The 24861-nt window shown below is 43.4% G+C and overlaps 2 protein-coding genes across 2 annotated transcripts in view; one reads left to right on the top strand and one right to left on the bottom strand.

Annotated features, from left to right (window-relative positions):
• cog6 (component of oligomeric golgi complex 6) overlaps positions 1–13429 on the bottom strand; it is a 24239-nt gene extending 10810 nt beyond the window's left edge. The window contains exons 1-9 of the mRNA XM_053423404.1: positions 13236–13429; positions 12804–12947; positions 11961–12032; positions 11718–11776; positions 4637–4748; positions 3390–3472; positions 3096–3166; positions 2120–2213; positions 270–398 (exon numbers count right to left, since the gene is read on the bottom strand). Coding sequence (XP_053279379.1) covers positions 270–398; positions 2120–2213; positions 3096–3166; positions 3390–3472; positions 4637–4748; positions 11718–11776; positions 11961–12032; positions 12804–12947; positions 13236–13370 — 899 coding nt within the window. The 5' untranslated portion in view covers positions 13371–13429. The remainder of the gene's footprint in view (positions 1–269; positions 399–2119; positions 2214–3095; positions 3167–3389; positions 3473–4636; positions 4749–11717; positions 11777–11960; positions 12033–12803; positions 12948–13235) is intronic.
• A 936-nt stretch (positions 13430–14365) lies between these two features.
• The window catches only part of LOC128440061 (LHFPL tetraspan subfamily member 6 protein), a 41460-nt gene continuing 30964 nt past the window's right edge, over positions 14366–24861 (top strand). The window contains exons 1-2 of the mRNA XM_053422639.1: positions 14366–14658; positions 15834–16352. Of these exons, the coding sequence (XP_053278614.1) occupies positions 15968–16352 (385 nt within the window). The 5' untranslated portion in view covers positions 14366–14658; positions 15834–15967. The remainder of the gene's footprint in view (positions 14659–15833; positions 16353–24861) is intronic.

The raw sequence follows: 24861 nt of genomic DNA, 5'->3' as shown, positions 1-24861 counted from the left end.
TTCATCTGCTGTGGACAAATACAGGAAGCAGGTTGAATGTTTGATTTCTAATTTGATTGTAAAAGTGAAATTGGCGCCTATATAAATTGTCTTAGAAAACCCCCAGAGATTATTATTAATTCAGCTAAACAACACCGAGCTTATGTGTTTCTCCAACTCTGGGTTTATCGAAAATAACTTAATTTCAGTTCTATTACATGAAATGTCAATATTCAGTAATAGAACAGGGTTTAAAACAGGAAGCGTCACAGCACAATGGGTCTCATTACCTCATAGGGTCATGTGAATGCATCTCTATGGGGCGGGGAGTTCCCCCGTGGCCGCCGCGGGTGAGGGCGTCGATGAAGCCTCGAACCACCGCACACCTGCGTGCAGTCCCAAACTCATCCAGGGTGTACCTGACCAAACGGAGGAGGAGAGAAGGCAACATTCAAACACCCAGACCTCATGTGAGCAGACGGCGGTCACAGTGTTTTTCCGTGTGGCGGGAGGTCAGTCGCCGACAAACTGTACGTCAACAATGCAGACAACTTTTCCAAAAAGGGAAGAGCTTGCGGTTGTTTTGATTACTTGGTGGTGGCAGGCTCTGTGACAGACTAAACAGAAGATAGTGCAGAATTAAGATTCTGCTGGTCTCCGCTCTCTCAGCCTAAACATCCCCAGCCAGCGCATGACCCTGGACACTTTCTGGGCTACAAGACAGGTGCATTTTCCAAGAATGGAGGGTTAGCGATGAAAACACCTCCTGGGGTAACGTGTGAAAGGTCCCATTGTGTCGTTGTGGTTTATGGACAACTAAGATCTCGGGGTCCTTTACTCCTTTATGAGCACAAATTGCTTTCCTCTACTAGAAAATAAAACTTATTTTGCAAAGGTGTTGGCATTAAATGCTTTTTATAGCTTCTCTCATTACGAGTTTCAGGCAGTGCTCGCCTTAAAATAACTGCAAGTAATGGGCATTGGAAGAATCTATTCATAAATACTGGAGGCATTTGAAAGTACTTAAATATTTATTTTTTCAAGGCTGAGTGGCACATAGTGGTGTATATCATGATTCTCAGAGGGAGATACTTTGTTTACCTGACACACTACAACAACCACATTCAACTGAAGGGGTTAAATGAGGATTCAAAACAAAAGAGATAAGATAAAAAACTAAAAGGACATACGTAGAGCAGCTAATCACGTCCTTGACATCCAAGATAAATTAATTTTCTTATTGTTAGTGTTTGAAGGAACAAGGAGGTAATGACGTAACTCAAAATAAAAATAAAACAATGGACGAGAAGGAAAATAAGCTGTAAGCAATGCAGGTTTAAAAAATCATGAAAGGGATTTTAAATGACATTTATAAATACGTAGAGACTTAGTCAATGTGTTTTTTAGGCGTTAACGATAAATACAGTTAATTCGGTAGAGAAACGCTGACAGTAAATGAGTTATAATTGTTTTTAATTATACTGTAATCAACAAGTAGGGTATTTAGATTAATTTCAATCGTTAACTGGGTGTTTTATAAAAGTCAGAGGGAATAAATATGCATTAATTCATGCTAAATATACCCTTACAAGTTATACACGTTAAACTGTATTTGCAAAAACCTGAAGCAGTTTTGATGCCGATTGTTCACTCTATATTATTACAATGATTTTTCGTGGATCTGTAATTTCTCCTTCTTGTTTGATGGCCGTGATGTTTTTCTGTTGCTTCAGGCTGTTCTGTTGTTTTCCCAATCAAGAGCCTCTTTGTTTCCCCTCGTCTGAGACAAATAATCTCCTCAGCCGTAAACTAACATTTCACCTGCGAGCGCCCGCTGAAGCGTTCATTTTGAATTTAACAAGCACGTCTTTCTGCCTCTGTGATGTACATCAGTGGAAAGTAGTGCCTGTAGCTATTTTTCTCATACGTTTGTATGGCACGTCTCTCGGTTGTTGGTATTAAATTCGAAACCAATTCCTCAGCCTCGTGGATCCTTTGATTCTGGACCTAAAAAGCATTCATTTTACTTGCTGTCAGCGCTCTTGGATATTGGCACGAAGGGAAAGAGAAATGAAAAACAGGCCGTACAGTCTTTAATTCAGACACGTTTCTGTTCTGTAAGTGAATGTGTGTATGTTACTTGTAAAGGACAGATCGGTCCTGTAAGGCCTCCATGGCTTGAGTCAGCACGGGGCTGATATCACACGTCTCCTGGGTCAGTCCCCTGCATTCATCTACGCGGAGAGAAGGAAAAGAAATGAGGGAAATATCGTCTCTGTCACGTCTAACTGGAGAAATAACTACCGTCTTTGTAGAAACCTGTGTTGTGCTCTCACGGCTGCAGAATGTTTTTTATCTATGGCAACCCTGTTGACAAGAAGTAAATCAAAGCCCCAACATCATAGTTTCCCATGAGCTTTTACTGAGAAGTGGGTTGGTTCTGAGTATGATTCAGACCACAAAAAAAAGGAACAGGCAGTCGCTGATCTCCCAGACTGTGAAGAAACTGGGTGAGCACACTCCAGTGTCAATGGACAACAATATTTTCTGTAAAAAAATGAAGTCAACCCTCTAAAATAATTGAAAAGTGACAATAAAGAAGAGACCATTTACTAAATAAATTAACTTCTACTGAAAAGACATCAACTTACAGCTCTCTAATTTCTTGCCAAATTTATGCAACTGGGCCTTTTCAGAAAATCTACACCACAACAAAAAGAAAGAGCAAGCCATAATTAAATAGATGTTCTGTGTTTTGTTAGTGTACAATTACTCAAATGTGCGTTTCTGTGATCTAAATTCTAGATCCAGCATTCTTCTTGCAAACCTCAGTCCGAGGTTATGAGTCACACAGATTCTCAAATGACCCCTGCACACACGACTACTGGATCCGTACAGTCACTTGGAAAATCACAGTTTGTACTTCACAAAATAACAACCGCTCAAACAAATCATGCAACAGTTGCGATCTTTGGGAGATGAACTGAAATAAACCTGACATGATGCACTGGCTCATTTGTATATGCCAACACAACACCCAACACCTTAAAGAGGGTCATAGTAAGTCGGTGTTATCCCTCGGTGTGCTCGTGGCATTAACTCTGTACTGTACTCACTCTGAGCCCAGCGGTAGAGCTGCTCGTACGAGGTCTCCTGTAACACGGCCATCTGCTCCATGATCTCTAACCTGGAACAAGCACACAAACCAAGATGGCCCATTACATACCCATGACCTGCTGAATAGTGTCAGATCGCTGACACCCACATAAATATCCCACCTGGATGTTTTTTTCCCCTCTACTCGACTGTTCTGTCTTTCTGGTTCAAAATAAATGTCATGAATAAAGTCAAATCTGTCAGAGCAGGTGGAGCACAGAGACACACCAGGTGTGGGCAGGTGTGCACCTTACCCGGCAGTTTGCTGGTTGGTTCTCAGCAGGATCTTCACGTCCTCGTGGATGTGCTTCACCCGGCTGAGAGCTTTGAAGAAATTCTGGAAATTTAAAAGACACACACACATAGCTATTTAGGGGTGCAGGGAACATATTTACAGAATATACAGTTTTGGAAATGTAGTAGAAATTATCGCTTTGGGGTGGACAAGGATAGAACTTGTAACTAATCCTGCATCTTCTTGATTTGAAGATGTGTGATGTTTTAATATGCATGTATAAAAAATAACCATGCAAACTATAAACTGATTTATATTTTAGATGATGGATTTAAAATCTCAAAATGTTCTTGATCACATCTTACAAATTATTAGATAATGTGGCTTCCTGTTGAAAGAGTGAGAAGATAGTGGATCCTTCAGTTAGGACATGGAGGGGGGGGGGGGGCTCTGGCTCCCGGGCCATACGCAGCCCACGAGACAAATACAAAAAAACTCTCATGACATCAATTACTTTTTTAAATGGTTTAACATGTCCTTCAGGGTGGTCCCCTGCAGCTGTGCTGTGTGTCTTTCAGTTATTGTCAGTGTGAATGAGTCTAGAAAGTCTGCCCAAGCTTGTGGGGACGTGATCGCAGTGTTGAAAAAGGCCAATTTCGGGTGTTATCATTACAGCTATGAAATTACAGCTGGATGAGGAAACCAGAAAAAGTCTCAAAGAACCATTGCTTAGTAGATTACTGATACGATACAAGACACAGAAAAAAAGTGAAGGACACTGGCAGAATTTTAAAGTTTTCTCTCTGGCTTCCAAAGAGACATAAACAAAAATATCTTACTTGCTGAGTTCGACACGAGGGAGAAATTATTGCTCTTACAAGTCATGCATGGCACTACCAAGGGGTGGAGCAAGTCATTATCATCATCACTACCATCTGACATCACAAGCTGCGTCAAAGAGATCCAATTCCAGCCATCGCATTGGAGACTTTAGTTTGATATATGTGGTCTTTCATTTAGTATGGCCTGCAAAGGATGTTTCAAATATTGAAATTGCCCTTGACAGGGTAAATGATCCCCACCCCTGAATAAGAGAAGCTGGATAATGGAGCCTTCTCAAGGGAAAAGCTGAATATAAAAGCTTCAGATCAGCAAAGGCACGTATATGGGGCATGCACCCCGCCCCCCACACACACACACAGTATTGTGGGTATGGATGAAAAATCTGCAAAATCTCATTCATGCCAATATTATAATGGAACTTACCTCAGTAATGGGTGCATCTCGAGGCCCTCGCAGTGTGGACAGCTCCTCATTAGAGAGCTGGAACTTGTCAAGAAAAGCCTGGGCAACCTGAGCTCGCAGCTCCAGGCGGTGGCTGAGGAGAAAGAGATATAATCTTTAATAATCATTTATAAAGAATTGTTCTGTCTTGATATTTCTTTGTTATTTACTCCTTTGTCAGTTCGACTGCCATCAACGATTTGCTGTGTCTGACTCCGAGGCCCTTGTGGATTTTTATCTCATTAAAGTGTTTAAAATGTTCCTTCTGTTATTTTTCATTTACATGTTTTTTGTCCTTCCCTTGTGTTTTTCCTACTGTGCAAATCAAAAGTACTGTCAACTGGAACATGCTCTCACTTGACCAAAATAATTGTCAACAAGCTGTGATGTTCCAAACCCGACAGCAGATGGCAGTCATGCACCTCTCACACACAACACCAGGGCCTCAGAGTGAGTGAGACAGAGTGAGACAACACAGGGTGGGACACAAGATATCATGAGCAGCACTCAGACAACAAGGACAAGAGAAACAAAGAGAATACACACACACCAGGGTTTTTTCTGTCACTATCAATAACAGCACACTGATCACTATCGGTGTCACTATAATGTCTGAGCACAAAGGGGACCATGGCAACTGCCTCGGTCAAACAGGGAACTCGGTCACGGGATAGAAGCACAAACAGCGAGTCCTCCCTCTGTCCCCATCTTTCCACGCAAAGCCACCTCATCTATATTCTCTCGCTCTGCGTGAGGGCGAGCAGGGGATCAGTAAATCACCAGGTTGTTTTGGCGGAGGAGAAGAACCCAACATTATCTGACTGGCGTTGTGTCTCGCACGGCTATTACCCCCGCGCTCAGTCGGCTGAAAGTTAAGGGCTGTAAATCTGTTCGAGATTCTTTGATTTAGTATTCCTCTGCACACAGGACCCGGAGGCGTCTTTGGCCTTCACCGGTTTTTTTAAAAGTCAGATTTTGTTACAACACACAAGAGAGGATGCTGGACGACAGCCTGTACTTCAGGAAACTGGCTACATCATCAAAACTGTACGAAATGACAAAAGTAATGACTGGACAGCAACACTCCGACCTGAAAAACTCCTTCTGTTGTCAGGCTTTTATTGTGATGGGGTCAGAAGTAGATTAAGGGTGTCCACAACTATCAATATGTTCAATTAAAGACTTTTTAAGATCGTTGAAGTTAAATTTAAGATCGATCCAAAGGATATAAACACCAAAAGTAGCTGTTTTACTTATTTTATTTAGCTAAATCTCTTCTATTTAGCTTTTTTATTCAACAATTTTTCGTAATTTTACATAAAAAGACCATGTCTTGTTAGGAACCTACTATTAAAACTCATCCAATCTGAATTTAAGACAATTAAATCCATTTTAAGGCCTTTTAATTACAGTTATTCAAGATGTCTCAAGCCTTTTTAAAGTTAATTAATTAAGTTTTCAGCATTAAATCAGTGCTAAACCTTGAATATGTACTTGTGGAAAACACACTGACCCTCAAAAACAGTGAAGAGCAAAATGAATGAGATTAGAGTGAGAGAGAACTGTCATGCTGCTGAGAGATAACGAATTAAAACAAGAGACACTCGGGCTACCTGATATCCCTGCACAATTATGATGATGTATTAATAACAAGATATGACAATGAGGCCATTAATTAAACAGAGTGATGCATACATTAGAGACACTACTTCAATTTGAACGTGCCTGTGTTCACCCGAGCGTGAGAAATATAAATATACATTAAATCTGTACTTGTACACACGGTTATTTTGAGTTAGGAAATTTTATTGCAAATGTGCAAATTTATGCAGCAGATAAATCTAATTGGATCATCTCTTCTAGAGAGAGACTGTGGGATTTCTGTCATTTATAGTTGTTGAGTTATTCTCCTCTTTACAAGTAACGAAAAGACAGGAAAAGGCAGGAACACACATGCACAGCATTGAATCCTGGACAAAAGGTCCCACATGCCTGTTTGATGGGACATTAAATTGATTTGCCACCCAACGGTCCTAATAGCCTCAAAAGCATCATAAACCTTATCTGGCCTGTCACATTTAACACACCATATCTTGGAATTTCATTCATGGAGCATTTAAGCTTCAGTCTGCACGTCCCACCAACAGCTGGTGGTTTCATATGAAGCCATGGCTACGGTGTTTATGAGACAAGTTGATTACCAAAAAGAGTCTCTAATGATGTGTTGGAGATTTTATAAAGAGAAACTTCAAACCCCCTGACTGGCAATTGAATCATTTACTCAACTTTCCATATCCTAAAAGAACCTCATGAGTTTAATTTTATGGGCGAATTGTCCCCGATATCCCTTTCAGATTTAGGTTTCTGTTTGTGGAGATTCATAGACATGGGAGCTCCAATAGGGGCAAAAAGACATTTCTCACATGATAAACTTTGCGACAGATTCACCTCTAAAAGAAGAGCAATAAAGGCACATTTATTTTACATTTTTTGTTAATGCCAACAGTGACAGACCAGTTCTTCCAGGAGGTAAATCACAACAGAAAAAGAAAGGTTGCACATGTCTGTAAGGAAATAAAAACTAAAAAAAAAACAGAGGACAGGGGTGTTTGCTGGAGCCAAAGCAGCATAGCAAAGGAGATCAGGGGAACGATGGAGCGGCGTGATTGTTGACTACAGCACTGTCAGGACATGACACATTCTTCTCCACACTACAATTACCGAATACCAGAGAGAGGCAACATGCTTGAGTGAGTGTGGCCACGTCCCACTGTAAAGAGGCGAGTGTGTAAAGGACTCTGGGTGAGTGAGGGGAAATGAACACGGCGATGAAAGCAGGCTCTCGAAGAAGAAGAATGCCAAACAAGGGGCAAAGTTAAATTAAATGAGGGTCACACCATGTTGCATGATGGGGTGAGGACAAGTTACAGTGTCGGGCTGTCGGCTGCTTTGTGTGTGTTCTCATAATTCCCAACTGGGCCGACTGACTTTGTCTGTCCAAGCACAGAAATCGTTTAAGCAGTACAGCACGGCACACTTCTCATCAATAGCTTCATTGAGCTGAGAAACTGAAATTACCAGTACGTACTTAATTACCTCCCTGAGCCAATAGTGCAGCACTAAGTTAAGAAAAACTACTGAGCTTCATCAGTGGGTAATACTAACCAAGTTCACTGTGTAAAAACGTTTAACTTTAAAAGTTTTACAGTAGATCTTTACCTCGGCCAAGGATCAAATCATTTGCTTGATTTCTCAGAGAATAATTCATGGATCTCGATCTGGAATGTTAGGGAGACTGATATTTATGAGTGCGGGCGATTTGGTGGAGATCCAAATAATTCCGCTCAATATAAATGTGATTTCATAACAGGGATTGTTGGGCCTTGGCGCAGTGCCACTGTAGTTTATCATTCCGTTTAAAGAAAATCACAAAGAATTGATGATCAACAGGAGGTCAGCGGCTCTTTTAACGAGTGAATGTCGAACCCTCTCAGAAGTTGTAAAACCATGTTGATCCATTATCCATTAAAAGCCAACAGAGGCCATTTCAAAAGGGGCCGTGTGGAAATTTGGCACTCGCAAAGCTGTTGGTTAGCCGCGCGCCGATGATCACAGAGCGCGGTCACATCAGACAACACAACTCGCTCACTGGCGTCCCCTCATTAGCAGCCAGCTGAGCGTTAATAAGACTCGATAGGGTTTGAAATTGGTCGCCATTTACACTCGGACGTCCCCTAACCGTTCTCTGGAGGGTTTCTGGGCTTTTGATTTGTTAATGAACAACACAGAAATCCTACTAAGAACATTTGTTTGTTTTTCGTGAAAAAAAGTCTGAATGAAATATGGGGGGAGGTTTCTTCGTGTCTGAGTATTCATCATGTGCTGTAGGAGTTTCTGTGAGAAACGAGGAGCTGCCACAAGCCAAATATATAACCCGAGTAAATCGTTGTTGTGGTTAAAGAAGTGAGCAGCGTTGCACTTTGGCTTGAAGCCATGTGGATCTACTGCAGCTCAAAAGAAACAAACAGCCTGAGCTCTTCAGTTCCAGCAGCCCGTGAGGTCACAGTCACAGAAACATGCGTCTGTGAGACGTCCCAGCTTGTCCGACATGATAACACGTCGCACTAATGCAAAGATCACACCGTGGGGGACAGGTGGCTGGCCTAACGTTTCATTATGGAACAACACACAACACCTATTTAGTGGTCCTGCTGACAGCCCCCTTTGAACAGCACCAGACCCAGACAAAAGAGCAGGGTGTCTGAAAGCCGGCGGACAAACTACCGGTCGTCTACTCCCACCGGCTCGCCGCTCCGGCCTCTGCTTCTGAACAATGCGAGCAATCTGCTGCTCCTTTCGGTTTCATTAAAGCTGACAAATGACACAGCACCACCGACAGATAACATGGCAAACAGCGCGGGTCAAGTCCACTCTGTCGGGTAAACACACGTCCGGAGCATCTGAGAGAGAGAGAGAGAGCTGTGAAAATGACTCTACTCTCCAAGCAGAAAAGCCCTATAAGCACAAAATCTGAGATTATGCTGCAAATCTTAGACTGGCTGTAATAAGTGTCAACAGTCCCACGGCAGCGCAGGACCGTGTGACCTGAAATAGACCTGACCGCGAAGGAGTGTGGTGCAGTGCGCCGACTGGTAGGTGGCAGAAAGGGGACAGCTTAAGTGCACACTTCCCCCTGGCAGCTCTTCTCAGACAAAATTGCTCGAGACAAGGTCAAAGCCCGGCATGCACACACCATCCCATCTGGCTACGGGGTCACTGGAGTTCTGCGGATGAAAATGTCACGGGAACAGACAGCAGGTCCCGACGGAACCACAAAGCAAAGAGAAAGACAAAGCGTGTGGGGGGGGGGGGGGGGGGGGGGGGCACTGGGAAGGGCATTCGAGTAAAACCCTCTGACCACTTACCTTCGACAAGGCCCCTGCACAAGGCGATATTACTTTTAGTATTAATTCATTGCCTTCACGGGTTCACTGGTGGCTTTATCCCCACCGGCATCTTTCACTGCTCCCACATTTAAAAACCATTCAATCTCGCTGCCCCCCCCATGTCACCTTTTGTCAAGGAGGTCCTGCCGCTGTGCCGGCAGAGCACGGAATTGCCGCAGTACATCAAGGCTGTCAGCAGTGTCTTTTGCCAGAAATCTACATTATCTTTGCCCACACCCCTGCCTCCATGTCAACGCACAAGGTCACTGAGCACCGAGGTCACACCCCAACACAAAATGCTAATGAGCCCCCCCCCCCCCCTACTCCAACCCCCAGCTATCAGGAGAGAAGGAAATGGGGATTCATTTTCACATCCCTGTCAACGCTCTGCCAGACAAATTCGCAGATTGATGGCACCAAGATTAATTTTAGTGGCAGGCTTTCAAACGAAAAGGGGAAGAAAAAAAAATATATATATATCCACCCGGATTCCAAGAATTTGTGAATACCCCAGATGCACTGACACCGTTTATGATTTTATGTCATGGTGAGCTGTATATTCTGGATGGTGCTTAATGTGTGCTGTCAGCAAATCTCAATGCAGTCTCTCAAATATTAGCACACACTGTTGGGCTGCTCCCCAGTTGTAACAGTTTGACCTCAATAAGATCAGGAGAAAAGTGCAGCGCACACAGGAGCAATTTCCATGTGTGCGTCTCACGCCCAAACTTCTGTCTACATGATAGAAACAACAAATAAAGCTCCTTTAAAGACAGCTGCTGCTGCCCTCCTTATGCAAATAGACAAGTGCAAGGGAAATATTCATCAGCCACATGAATCATTGATCCCTCCTCATCAAAAATAAAGACTTTGCCTGCCAGCTCCTCCTGCCCTGCACCAAATCTCTCTAACTTCTGACACCAGAGAGAAGCAGCATTTTACACTCTTGAAAAAAAACCTCCTCGACTTCTTTCTGTTTTAACTTGACTGTTTATATCTTTATTTGTGAAAATATGTTTAAATTATCTGTATACTTTTAATGAATATTAATGAAATGAAGAAAAAAATCTAATCTGACTGAAAAACAAGAAAGTGCTTGCATAATCAGCCAGGCCTCCCTTTCCAAACAACATGTGAAGCATTTAAAGCTCATCTCTTGCCTTGTGCTTTGACTGAGGAGATATTTATCTGGAAACTTGCCTGGATGGAGAAAAGTGTAATTTTCCCATGGAAATGAGACACCAGGGAGAGTGAAATGATGCTGCCTGGCTTTGGACTGATGAAGATGAGTATCAGCGACACGTGTGACAGATTTCCAAAATGATTTGGAGCATCAGGATAGATATGAGCAGAGATGGCGGTTTGAAATCTCTTTGAAATTCCTACAGATAATTCAGAATAAAGTTGCCGACCTATCTCCACAATCTCCTTGACATTCTGAAATGTCAGTTAAAAAGTTCAGGGTGGTTTTATTTTACAGTTTAGATAAACGCAGATTGAGAAATAACTTGCTTCCAACAGCAGATTATGGAGGAGCAAATACTTTGCTTAACGTAGTCCACTGTAACAGTCCAATGGTATTTCACATAAAAAGGCTCCTTATTGTATAGTGTTTTTGAGTGATTAATATTACTACATTATGAAAGTGTTAGGAACTGATGATAAATAGACAATATACTGCAATCCAATATGGAAATACACATTTTAAATACTACTGATTTAAGTTATAGTGTTAATTAAATGAATGCATTTCTGAAACGCTGTGGACAAGAATTTAACAATAAAAATAGTCCCAAAGGTAGTAAAAATAAATACATCGTGAAAATCTTGGACAGAAGTTTCTATTTTAGTCTCTCTGACTCATATAAAGATTAAATATCTATTACATAGTAGTACATGTGTAAATCATTAACTGTAACATGCATTTATTTCAGAAATATAAATTAAGCTTTTAAGACAAATATTGAATAAGTTTCAGAGAACTACAATAACAAAAGCACAAACTAGTGCTTCTGTTTTAATCTAAAGGACATTTCCCTACTAAGTCAGTCAAGTTACAAGATAAACACACACACACACGCACGCACACTCACACAAACAGTTAATATTTTACTCACTTTTCTCCCTGCAGCTTGTTGGTTTTTACTATGAGGTCCTGAGTTTGATCCTTCGCAGCCTATTGGAGAAGAGTTATTGATTTTTGAAAGTTGGCTTGAAAACATAATAATCTCAAAAGACATTTCATGAACTACTCATATTCATTTTAACCTCATACATTTTTATCCAGACATAAAAATACTACCGGCTTGTTTACGTAATTCAAAGCACAAGAGAACTGTCGACTGACGTGAGGACTGTACCTTTAATCTGTTGGTCATTTCATCACAACACGTGCTCATGTCCTGGACATCCTCATGAACACCTTCAAGCTCCTGTGAAGAAAACAACACTGAAGCAAGTGTGTAGGTGCATGTCTGTATATCATTACTAATAATGACAGTAATAAGATAATAATGAAACCATTTGTAGAATTATAATATTCTACTGCTGGAATCAAATATTGAGAAGCTGCTTGATGCGCAGGTTTTCCACAAAAGGATTTGGTACAACCTCCATTTGATTTTGCAGAAATGCTACAAACCACACAAGCTTGATTTCACCCCATAGATTAAATATGTAATTGTATTACCGTTAATCAGAGCAGCCACTAAAGGAACTTTTTATGTTTTTTTTATAAATAAGACACCAAATCCTTGTACTGAAATCTGTGGTCAGCAGATTTTGACGTGCGTAGGGAGATTAAGAGATGAGCGTTAAGATAATCACTGGAATAAAGTTTTTAAAACTGCGTGATTTGATATCATTAAAAGGTTTTTAATCCATTTTAAAAGACCATGCAGGTAATTGAATCTCTGATGTTTTTGACCGATGTTGCAGATTGTTGGGTTTTGTTTTGCATATAACTTCTTATATGTTGTAACTCTAATTGTTTCTTTTACTTTAATTTTTTTTTATGTGTTGCTGTCTCTCTTAAATCTCAATGAGAAATTTTCTAGGTAAATAAAGATTAACAAAGAAGGTGCAACTGCTTAAATGTTTCACCAGAAAGAAACAGCTCCTGTATCTTCTCCCAAACCGTGTCCACAATATGTTTTTTTTTTTTCAATTAACAGTAGAAAACAGCTTTTTTCTGTCAACCTTACCTCTTTTACTTCTTTAAACAATCGTGCAAACTCCTCGTTGATTGACAGGCTTCGTCTCTCGATGTCCCCACGAAGGTTTCTCCTGGTGCGCAGACTGTTCTCAGTGAAGAAGACGGACAGAGACTTCAGAGCCTCCAGCATCTCCTGCAAACAACCAGCAGGACATCACCATGTTAGAAGAAGCTACATGTCAACAGCTAGCATCGCCCCTTTTAGCATCTTAGGCTAAAACATCTGTGTTTAGCAGCAGATCTTGGTCCTGTGAGGGGATTTAAATAAGACTCGACATCCGAGACTACACAGTAAACACTTAATAAATGCTGCATCCTGCTAAATACATTGACATTGTGTTTGAGCTGTCACTGCTGGCGGCTAGCTGACAGGTTTAGCAGCTTTTAGCCAGCTAGCAGGAAGCTAACTTTCCACATTTACCTTGTCGTTGTCGAGCCTCGTCTCCAGGATTTTGTTGAGCTTCCTCGACAGCGGGTTGTTGGGTTGAGTAGACGCATGTGGACTGTGAAGAACCGCAGGACTGTCCGCGGATGTTTCTACTTTAATTTCAGCCATTGTGGAAAGACAGCTCCACGTCAACTCCTCTGGAAGATGTTGTGGTCAGTCTGCAGTGAACGTCCGGCCGGTGTGTGGATCCCTGAAAGTGGGCGATACAAGGTTCCGCTGCAAGATGTTGAACCCCAAACCATTTTAAAACACTCATAGAATGAACATCATCCCATCTCATTTAGAGGGTTGATGTATGTGTCTATCTATCTATTCAGTACAGTATATACCTATATGTATCTGAATAGGTAAACAGACTATATTTATATATTTACATTTTTGTAAATCCAGTGCAGTACACATAGTCGATCGTATCATGATATTCTGATCTATCTTTTTATATTAAATTAAAACATTAATCATATTAATACATAATATTCCTTATGTTGTTTTGTTATGGCATTTCAATGGGGGTTAACTTCGACTCTGTGGACTGTTATTTCTCCACTGCTTTACCAGTTTACGAGATGTCAGTGAACGCAGCAGCAGCAGCACGTATGGGACCGATAGTAGCAGGGTCCCGCCCACAGGGGGGCGGGGACACCTGTGAGTGACGGTCACCTACTGAGAGTTTCATGGACTCACCCCTCTCTCTCCCCTCCCTCCCCTCTCTCTTTCTCTCTCTCTCTCTCTCTCTCTCTCTCTCTCTCTCTCTCTCTCTCTCTCTATATTTTTCTCTCTCTCTCTCCCCCCCCTTTCTCTCCCCCTTTCTCTCCCCTCTATCCCCCTCAATCCCTCTTTCCTCTCTCTCTCCCCCCTCTCTAACCCTCTCTCTCCCCTCTGTCTCTCTCTCCCTCTCCTGCCTCCCCTCTGTCTCTCTCTCCCTTCCCTCCCTCCTCTCTCTCCCCTCCCTCCCTCCTCTCTCTCTTTCCCCTCCCTCCCCTCTCCCCCCTCTCCCCCCTCTCCCCTCCGTCCCTCCCTCGCTCTCCCGTCCCTCCCTCCCTCTTCTCTCTCTCTCTCTCTCCCCTCCCTCCCTCTCTCTCTCCCCTCCCTCCTACCTCCCTCTCTCTATGAGCAGGAATGTGGAAACGGGAGTCAGTCCTCTTCCTCTCAGTCAGCCGGCGGACGCACGTCTCCACTCTGCAGCGCACAGGAGTGAATCATTGATCCTGGGTTCCATGTATTGATGAGGAGGAACTGATCACTGAACGGATTCTGCAGTCACTTTGTGGGGGGATACATTTTTTTATTCCCCTCGACTGAAGGAGGAAAAGTTTGGGACCCACCAACAGATCTGGAGTCCGCAGATGGAAACAGAGCCTCGGTGCACAGAGAGCGAGCCTCCTTCTCCCAACATGTAAGATCTCCTCCTCCTCTTCCTCCTCTTCCTCGTCTTCCTCCTCTTCCTCCTCTACTCTGTTTACATTATTAACATTCCGACAGTGGGAGCACTGCGATAAAACGACGTGTTCCCCCGAGGTCACCCCCAACACAACACAACCACCACCACAGTGTTCCTGCTGTGTGTGTGTGTGTGTGAGTCTGCGGAGACTTTCCCACTGTCTGTGCTCCTCACTGTGTATTTCACATGGTGTCATACGTGTGATGGTGTGATGCATGACAAGTTTATAACACGACTGACTAACTTTTCATTTATTCCACACACAGAAACCGAAACGCATGTGCTCTGATCCTGGCAGATTCCTCACATGTTGCATTCATCGTCATTCATTTCCATCATATCTCCAACTCCATAACTCCATAACACTTTGAAATCACATTGTGTTACTTATCTCTGAAAAGTCCACTAAACATAAAAAAACAGAAACTTATATAAGTAATACATTTATGTAAACTACTATAAACTGTATAGAGAAACAGGAAATTAGGTGTTATGTCATTGCTTGTGCTATCGGTGTCCATCTTTTAACAAAATAAAACCACTTCTCTGCAGCTATACTCAATAAAACCTGTTCTTCCAATAATAAACTGCCAATGTAGTATATACAAGTTGCTATTTTACATATAAGATGCTTTATTCATTGAAATTACAACTAATCTTACGCATTATCATTACGTGGCCTGGTTTCTATATGGTAATAAAGATATGTGTTTTTAATACATAAGTAATACGGGTAAAGATCATTCCTCTCAGTTTATCAAACCTCAGTTGATTGTTAAATGGCCTGAGTTTCATCACTAATGGATTCTAAGTGAATTATAACTCATTTGAGATCGATTTTCCATCAACTGAACTATTAATTTGTCTGTTAATCTGCTCACGTCATCATTTAGGTAAAGTCTGAGAAGACTTTAACAGATCTTACTCACTAACCACAAAACCACATGAAGCCCGTGCTGTCTTAGTTTCTCTAACTCCCCGTGTTATTGTGGTATTAAGACATTAACCATGATTCTGGGATTTCTAAACTGTGGTTATTTAAACCCTAAAGTCAACAGCTTGTTCCCACGGATGATTTCCTGTGTCAGTGCTCAGTCTGTGCCTTTCTCTCCCCCCCCCCCCCCCCGCAGGGACCCACAGTCACTGAGAAGGTGAAGACTTGCCCGTGTTAAATGCTCAGTGCGAGGATCCCCACGACACAGCGACTGCTCATATAACTGCTGTCAGTTCAGTGACTGTGTGACCCGCTCGCAGACTGTTTACCATGGCGTCTAGTCTGACATGTACGGGTGTGATCTGGGCCCTGCTCTCCCTGCTGTGTGCCGCCGCCTCCTGCGTTGGCTTCTTCATGCCCTACTGGCTGCTGGGGACACAGATGGACAAGCCTGTGTCCTTTGGCACGTTCCGGCGCTGCTCCTACCCGGTGAGGGACGAGGAGAGACAGGCCACCGTCATGCTGGAGCAGTGCGGGCGCTACGCCTCCTTCAACGGCATCCCGAGTCTGGAGTGGAGGATCTGCACGGTGGTGACGGGCGTGGGATGCGGCCTCCTCCTGCTGGTGGCGCTCACGGCGCTCATGGGCTGCTGCATCTCCGACCTCATCTCGCGTACCATTGGCCGTGTGGCCGGCGGCATCCAGTTTGTTGGAGGTAAGAGTGCGGTTTTGTGTTGTTCTGAGTGTGTTTATGCCTGAAGCTGTTTTCAGACATGTCCTGCGGGTGTTACTGGAGAATTGGCTGAGGAGTTTACTTACAGTTTGGCTCTCACACATGCACAACCCTGTGTGAGGTTCTCAGGGAGAGGTGGAGCAGGTAGAGGCAGGAAGAGACGTATTAACTCTGCTGCGGAGATCATGTGATTTTCTCGATGACTCACAGACACCCATAGTCAGTTCAACCTCTATTGACATTTACTTTGGTGTCGTCCATGTGTGTGTTACCGCCTTTTCACTGAGAGAGTCCAGACAATCCAGCCATGCTGTGTTCATACATCTACTTCTCCGGGATTTCTATGGACTCTATCTTTGGAAGACAGTCTGCACAAACTATGGAGCATCTCACTCGGACATTTGCTTTATGGAGAAAACATGAAGGACCTGCAGATTTCAGTGCTTGTCTGGAAGCAGCGTGACAGTCCCTGTTCTCAGTGGAGTGTTCATCTCACTGAGGGAGTAAAGTACAGAGACTCTGATAATCATTATGGAAAGATCTGCGTCTATGAAATGTTAAACAGTCCGATCACACATTCGTTTCACTTTGCCTTTCAATGACAGATTCTCTTTAACTCCTAAGATTTAGATGTTTGTATGGATTCGGGATGTTTTAATGGGCGTAATTAACTTCTCATCAAATTAGTTTTGAACTTGTGGACAGGAATGTTGTTCACGGGAGAAAATCACGTTGACGAGGGAAAAACAAGGAGGCATAGAAATCTTGATAACCATGCAAATTCTACCTCTGGCCAAGTTCTCCTCTTGGCAGCGAAGGCGGCTGTCGGCGCAGGAAAGCTGTCGTTTCCTCAGATATCCAAACTCCACAGGAAATGAAAGTCCGCCTGCAGGATCGCGGTGATGCTGCTCACTTAATAATGTAGGGTCAGTTTGCATTTTTCTCATTTTAGAGCACGACGGCAGTTTAAAGCAACACTCCCCGGGTTCTGCCCATTGCTGTACGTAGCAAAGTAATTTTAGAGGATTGTTTTGAAAATGTGCTACAAGATGAATTTTTGGTTTTGGGATGAACTTGTTGGTGTCAGGAAGTGGAAGGGTCAATAGTTTGTGAATGGTTTTCGTTCATTTAAGGCTTTGGCTGAAAAATTCACTGGGTGGATCCATCCACAATCCATTCCCCTTATCCCTGGGGTTGCAGGGGCAGGGGGATGGGGATGAAGCCAATTCCTGCTGACATTGAGCAGGGGGGGGGGGGGGGGGGGCAGGACTATGGGAGGAGTACACAGAGAGGAACAATCCAGACAGGAGAACATGCAACCTCCACAGTTTGGGATTCACACCAGGGACCTTCTTGCTGTGCTAACCCCTCCACTGGGTGCAGATATTGTAAATATAGTGAAACATGAGAAGGAGAAACAAAGAATACTTCATGTATTCACTCGTTTTCTCCGTCGCCCTTCCCTTCTTCTGTGCAGCAGACTTTTGGCATCGCTTCCCGTCTTTTGTTTTGCATTTGACTGATGAAATGATGGAAAATTGGGCTTCACTGGGGCTGGGAGCCTGCCCACAGCACGTCAGTGGGATTTTCTGCTCTGGGTTTAATCCAGAATGTGTCTCTGTAAGTTGAAAAGAAAACCCACGCCCTTTTCTCTGTCTCCGAGCTCCCGTCCACGCTGCAGATCATGGCCACGAAAAAAATTTCTTTTTCTTTTTTGTTTGTTTGATTATCGTTAAGTGGACTCGGCTCCAGGACTTGTTTATGTATACTGTTGATTTTGCACATGTGCTCTCCTGGGACGTGAGGTCTGAGGAAGAGCTTCCACCCGAGCTGCTGCAAGCTGCTCTGCCCTAGTTTGAGGAGCTGCGGCGCTCCAGCCCTTTCATTAACTCCGAACCGTTTGCTTGCATACTGTGGCTCACCACTCCGCTACTTGCAATCCCCATCACTTGAGTTTGGCTTTAAGAAGTGATGTGACAGAGAAGCAGGTTGCAGGGAGATTTCGACAGAGCTGCCAGGTTTGGCAGGAGGATAAATCTTCAGAGGACCACCGCGACGCAGCATGTCCTAGTTCTAAAAGGCTTAGCTACTTAGGAACATCTGTATTAATGATGTATAATATGGAGGATGATTAAGGTGAAGGCTTCAGAAATGGAAAGGAGAGCTCCCCTTTAAAGCCAGCAACCACCCCATACATAGAGATTTACAGCAAGCTGCTATTTTGGGTTATAGGATTAAAAAAAACCTCTCTCTGAGTTTCATGCCATTTCCCTCTTCTTTAAAATTATTTTGACAGCTCACGTTTTCCCAACACACACGAATTCAGATGCAGGGATAGCGGAGGGAGGGGGGGCAGATCCTCTAACTTAAATACAGGAGAGCCCAAAGGCAGAGATGTCCCAGGAGGACTAATTGGAAGTGACACAATCAGGAAGCTCAGTGGGCTGGTCCCTGTTTTGTCTTCTATCACGTACAAGGAAGGAGAGAAACGGTCAGAGAGCTCGACAGACAGGGGGGGAGATGGAGCGGGGGGGGGGGGGGGGATACCTGATAATTGAAACATTCAGCATTTACTTCTTATTAGCGGAGAAGTAAAGATCTGCGGGGGGAAAAAACAGAGAATGTGTGCCGAGAGATATGATCAAATCTCTGTGATTAGCGGGAACAGGGAGTGGGAGGAAATGAGGCGTACAGTGGGTGAGGCGGTGCATGCAAAGAAGCCTCACGGTTCACTGTCTGATGCCAGTATCATCCTGCTTTTGTGTTTCCCTCTCCGCTAATGAAGAGGCTCTTTTCTCCACAGAGGCTGCAGCCGCAAAATAAAACATCCGCTTTATATCTCCCCCACGTAGTTTGATTCAATCCAAAGAAATGGATCAGAGCTGAAAGGATTTATCAACACTTTGTCTCATTAGCCGCTGACCTGACGTTTTAACGGGAACTATTGTTGCTGTCAGTGTTGTTGTTTACCTCCTTTTGATGACGTTTTGCATCCCCTGTTCACGCTGGTTTTCCGGAGCTGGTTAATTACTACTGGCAAAGGCCCAGTTTGGGTCTATGAGACTGTTCATGGTTCATAAATCAAAGACCTGCGATCTCTGTGCTGCTTACATTAAACAACTGCGTTCACTGTAGTTTCTTCTCTTAGTTATGCAGCGGCGCCGACTCCAAACAACTGTGGTGCAGACGGGATGGGGGGGGGGGGGTTCACACATTAAAAGATTTCTGACTTGGACAAACACGCGCTCGTACACGAACATGCACACGCTCTCAAATCCTTGTCTTGTCGTTTTTTTGGATGCTGCCAAGCCGAGCTGCAAACAGCAGGAAGAGAGCTTTTAATCATTTGTTTGTTCATCTGCCAAGATTTGAGAACTTTATGACCTTTCTTTTTTTTTTTTTACATATTTTTATCCTCTTGCCTTTATTTCGATGCCGTTGCTTCCTCTTCCTCTTTTCCTCTCCTTCGCCTGACAGGCAGTTATACTCCGACATTTGTTTTGACAGGCCCCCGTGACTGGATGATCACCAGTTAAATATTAGTGATAGGAGCCTGGGGCCTCTTCCAGTCAGTTTGCATTGGAGCATTTTTTTTCCCAGAGATATTCTTTTAAACCTAGACACCTGATCTGTTTGTGGGACAGTTCAGGAAACCCATCATATCACTTGAGCCATTTTCATCCATGAACTCTGGAAAAAGTCCCGATAAGTAGGATTGGACCTTCTCCGGGGTTTGCCTTTTTACATATGAAGAAAACGGAGTATTGTGATTTGTTTTTACGAGGGCACTGGCAGGAGAACCGCTGGAGAATGGCCTCAGCAACTGTTCAGTGTATTTCTGAGAGCAGCATGAGGTCCAGTTGCAGCTTGAGAAAGAAAACTAGATCACTGCAGTTAGACTTTTGAGGCTTGATGCCAACTTTTGAAGAGATCGTGGTTGCACTGGATGTGTTTACAACAAAGAAAGCCAAAACTTAAAGGTCTGTTCAGATAGACTTTCTGATTTATACTCCCTCCAGTCCTCATTGGCTTTGCTCATTGTTTTCAGACCGGCCGTATATCTTTCCTTTACCCCTCGAACTGCTGCGGAATCTGAACTTCAAATATGTATTTAAATCCGCAGACGTCTGGAAGGGCTGAATTCCTGGCGCAGGCCGCCTCACTGACCTGTTGAACCTACAGATTTCGGTGATGGCCGTGCGCTCGCCGGGTCTCCGCCACCAGGATTGTGTTTCAGATCTCAAATCCTCGTCTTAGACAGATTTAATTCATACACTGTGCGGCTCACTTCGATGGATTAATAGGCTTATGATGTAGACCGGCTGCCAAGTCCAACCGAAATCCCTAAATCATTTATAAACTGGAAGGAAAACATGCCAAAAAGTACAGTAATGTAATCTAATTCTACTCTCACCTGATAAAAAAGAAAAAAGCACGGCGCTCTGTTTCCAGAGATAACAAAATACTAATTAGTTAAAAATACGAGAGACAATGAGATACTTTCTGCATGACCAACAAAGGAGCAGCTGAAAGTTGGAAAATTGGAAGACAAGAGGTTTTTCACTAAAAATACACATGAACCAAAAAGTTGTGTTTGTGTGAAAGCGTAAAAGCAGAACTCGTACACTGGGCGTGCGCCCCAGACATCCCAGCAAATCTGAACTTGGTTTATGTCACTGAAAACTCTCCCCTCTTGCCTTTTTCAAGACAATCAGTCAAAGGAAACAACTGTGATCCAGAAAAATCTAATGTCCCGAATGTTGATTTGTTGCATTCGAAGCCAAAATAGAATCACACATTACGTGACTGGAGCCTGTCGCTCCAAAACACGCCCGGAAATCTCCTCGAAAATATTGCTTTGACCCACAGAGAATGTCAGCTGGACTGAAATCATTTCCGCTCTTGATAAAAATGTCAGGAGATATAGCCACTCAAGGCAGCAGGGGATAGGCTATATTTTATTGAGAAGGCGAGTTGATCTGCCATGTCCTTGAAGAAGAAAGCGACATAAAAAGACGAATGATGTAATATACGAGGGGCTCTGCTTTGCCGGGACGGGATGTAAGGTACGATCAGAGGACTTTACATTCACCGAAGAGGTGTCGTGTTTGACCTAAGACATTTCACTGCCACAAGGGAAGGTCGAGCTCAGCAGCGATTCTATAGAGTCTATTTATATCATTGTTGAGGTAAGAACCAAGAACCCATCACAGTTTTTGGAGGAAAAATTGGAAGCCATCACTTTCGTGATGGGCTACGAGCATTTATTATTGATTAGAGACATTTAATATCTATTACATTAAATATTACCCATGGGCTCTGACAGCTCTTTGATGAAATGAGATCAGAAAAATAGGATTTTTCACGAGCGTCTGTTTTGCGACGCTCCCTCGTGAAGTCACCCAGACTGAGATGACAAAATTATAATTGTTCGACTTATTTGTCTTCTGACCAGTCGCAGAACTTTTGTTGAGTCAAAGTGGTGATCAAAATGAAAAAGCTTTAAAAATTGTGAAGCGAGAGGCAGAATCTAAGCAGATGAAACCACATTAAACTGGTTTGACTGGGCTAAAGGACATGTTTGTAGGGGAAACAGTAACGAAGCAGCACGTTGGCTCGAGCCTCCACGGCCTGCACCGCCTCACCGGCCAAGCCTCCCACATCAGCCTCCACTGAAGCTGCAGCTGATCTGAAATATCAAATAATTGGCTGCGTTGCCTTCTGGGAAAGCTTCTCCATTTCGTTTTCTGGTTGATTGGCTCTGTTTACACCTCTGTGCCGGCATCTCATTTGCCCACACTGGTGTGGAATGTCAGTAAATGAACAGTATGAAGCCGCAGAGAGGATAGACACATGAAATACGTTCGATGCCGGGCCGATTCCTGTCAGGTTCTCCTCTGTCCTAAGTGTATCACATCCCTGAGTAACTGCTTTGTTCCCGCAGAGGTGACCTCTAACACACAACATGTAATACAATATCACGGTGGTGCAGGCAAAATGAAATTATACATACCACATCTGTCTCCACCACCTCTGTAGTGTAAAACGAATGGCAGGGGCGTGACCAATATCTATAAGGACGTGTAAATAAATCAAATATGTTCTGCTAGTGTGGTTTCCAAAATGTTGCCGGGGGGCTCTTTGGCACATGCGTGTGTTGCCCTGCTCGAGAGCCATACCAGCACAGCCAGGAGCTTTGTCCTTGTGTCGGCTTTGTGAGCTCTTGCCAGCTGGATCGCTCCCAGTCCCAGAATGTGTGCTTCCACTCCCCACTCACCGCTAGCACTCGCTTTCAAGAGGTGGGCTCCGACAAAAATGAAACTGCATCCATATGAGGAAGGCTTTTGGATGAAGAGCTCATGTTTCCAGTTAGAAGATTCTCACTGGGACAGCCTCTCTAGACAGTCATTGTTTGGTGGTGTGCGATGACAGGACACATCCGGGGGCCGGGGGTGAATATTCCCTGACGTGCCGTGTTATCCTTTTGCTTCCAAAAGCCAATCTGTGTTCCTTTGTCCTCGTAGGCCTGCCACGTTGATGTGAAGATGATGAACTGCACTGTCTCCTCCACCATGTAGGCATTGGATAAAACTAATGAGATCGCAGCGGCCCATAGTTTTGATGGGAGTAAACCAGGCCTTTTCTCTGCAGACTCGAGTCCTGTGTAATGGTTTTTAAAACGCCATCTTGCTCTTCGCTGCTCACATTTCCGGCCACTGATGGTTATAAAGTGGACATCGCTTCCTCTGGGTTGATTGATCACCTAAAGTGCAGGCCACTCCTGCAACACTGTAATGCGCTCATTCAGCCCGGCAGCTATGTTTTGCTCAAAGCTCCACCAACAGCACAAGGGTGGATGGAGTCAAGAGGGCAGCGAAATGTAGCCTGTGCACCACTCGTTCGCCTTTTCATTTTGTCTCAGGATGAACTCAATTCTCCTTCTCTGCCCTGTTAGGCCATGTTTTTTTTGTCTAGCCCTCCCAGTCTTTAACTTTCTATTTCAGCCTGGTTTCACCTTTCCCCTAATTTCTGCTTTTCTGTGCACCCCTCTGTGAGCTTCCCCTTTCCTGCTCCTTCTCTTTCCCTTGCTCTCCTCCTCCTCCTCCACCTCCTTCTTCTCCTCTTCCTCTGCTGTCCGCTGCCAGTCTGCAAAATTAGATCGGGGCAGCACCCAGTGACCCGAAGAATGGACATGGGTGCAGCCAGAAAGACAGAAAGAGAGAACACATTAGATATAAGGGAGACAGAGAGACGCAGGGCGGAAAGCCCAGCATCAACTGGGATTTGATTTTGTCAAACAGGAAGTCTGGGGAACCAAAGGACAGACAGAAAGGTTATTTCAGTCTGTTACTCTGTTAAGTCGTTGTTTTCACTGTCAGAGAAGCAAGCGTGCAGCTCGTTGGGTTGTTTTTGTCACCGGAACAAGAAAACGTGTCCGGTGTGTCTGGAATTACAATAGCAGTTAAAACAGAGAGAAAGGCAGCCTGGCAGTTGAGGAGAATTAATGACTTTTATAAATCAATTTAGCATTGCCGAAAATATGATTTATGAAATGATAAATTTGCAAAAACAACAAATGAACAACAATTTTGATGATTTATCAAGAATGTCAAAAATTTGCTAATTCCAGCTAATAATGTTTGATTATTTGCTATTAAAAAAAATATATCTTTTAAACTAAAGACAAAACAAGCAATAAGATTGTGGCCTAATTATTCAGCAACAGTGACAAGGCTATTTCTTAACTGAGCTACTTTGCAGTCGTCATTAATTTTGCAGATCGTGAATCAGTTGTCCTTGATTGGATTTTAAACATTTTAATAACATCCAAAAGTCAAACTAAGTTATTGAACACATATATCGCATGCACCTCTACAATGTGTTGGCTGGAGCTACTTGTATTCCAACGGTCTGATGTCAGATGGTACCGATGGTAATGCAACTTACAGCTGGTTATACAAGGCAACTTTTTGTATCGCCACAAATGAATTGAAAGACAATAATAATCCCTCGTATCAAACTCATCTGTGAGCCCATGCACGCAAAATTGTTGAGCTGTGTTTATTACCTCTGCCAAAGAGGTTAGGTTTTGTACCCTGTCCACTGGTTGGTTGGTTTTTCAGCAGGGTTTGTGCTAAAATCTACAGAGCAGTTTTCCACAAAACCTGCTGTAAGGACGGGACACGGGCCAAGAAAGAACCCTCTGAATGTTGATACTAATCCAGACGAAGGGGACTTTTCCCCTTACATTGCAAGAGAGTGTTTTTTTGGTAATTTTAACTGATTTCCCAGGAAAGAAATCATAAATCTTGATGAAAAAACCGCCATATACATCTTGATTGTATTTAAGGGGCCCTTTGCCTTTGGATAATGTATTCTCTCTATTCTAGTTACTGCATATCTGTCTTTCTGGCAGAGTAAAATGGGAAATTTCTTTCCTCGACCTTCTACCATATCAGTGATTCGCTCTGCAACAGCTTAGCTGAACTGA

This window comes from Pleuronectes platessa, chromosome 5, assembly GCF_947347685.1.
Source record: "Pleuronectes platessa chromosome 5, fPlePla1.1, whole genome shotgun sequence".
Lineage (NCBI taxonomy): Eukaryota > Metazoa > Chordata > Actinopteri > Pleuronectiformes > Pleuronectidae > Pleuronectes > Pleuronectes platessa.
Note: the sequence above shows the minus strand (reverse complement) of the source record. Positions and strands in the feature narration are given on the sequence as shown.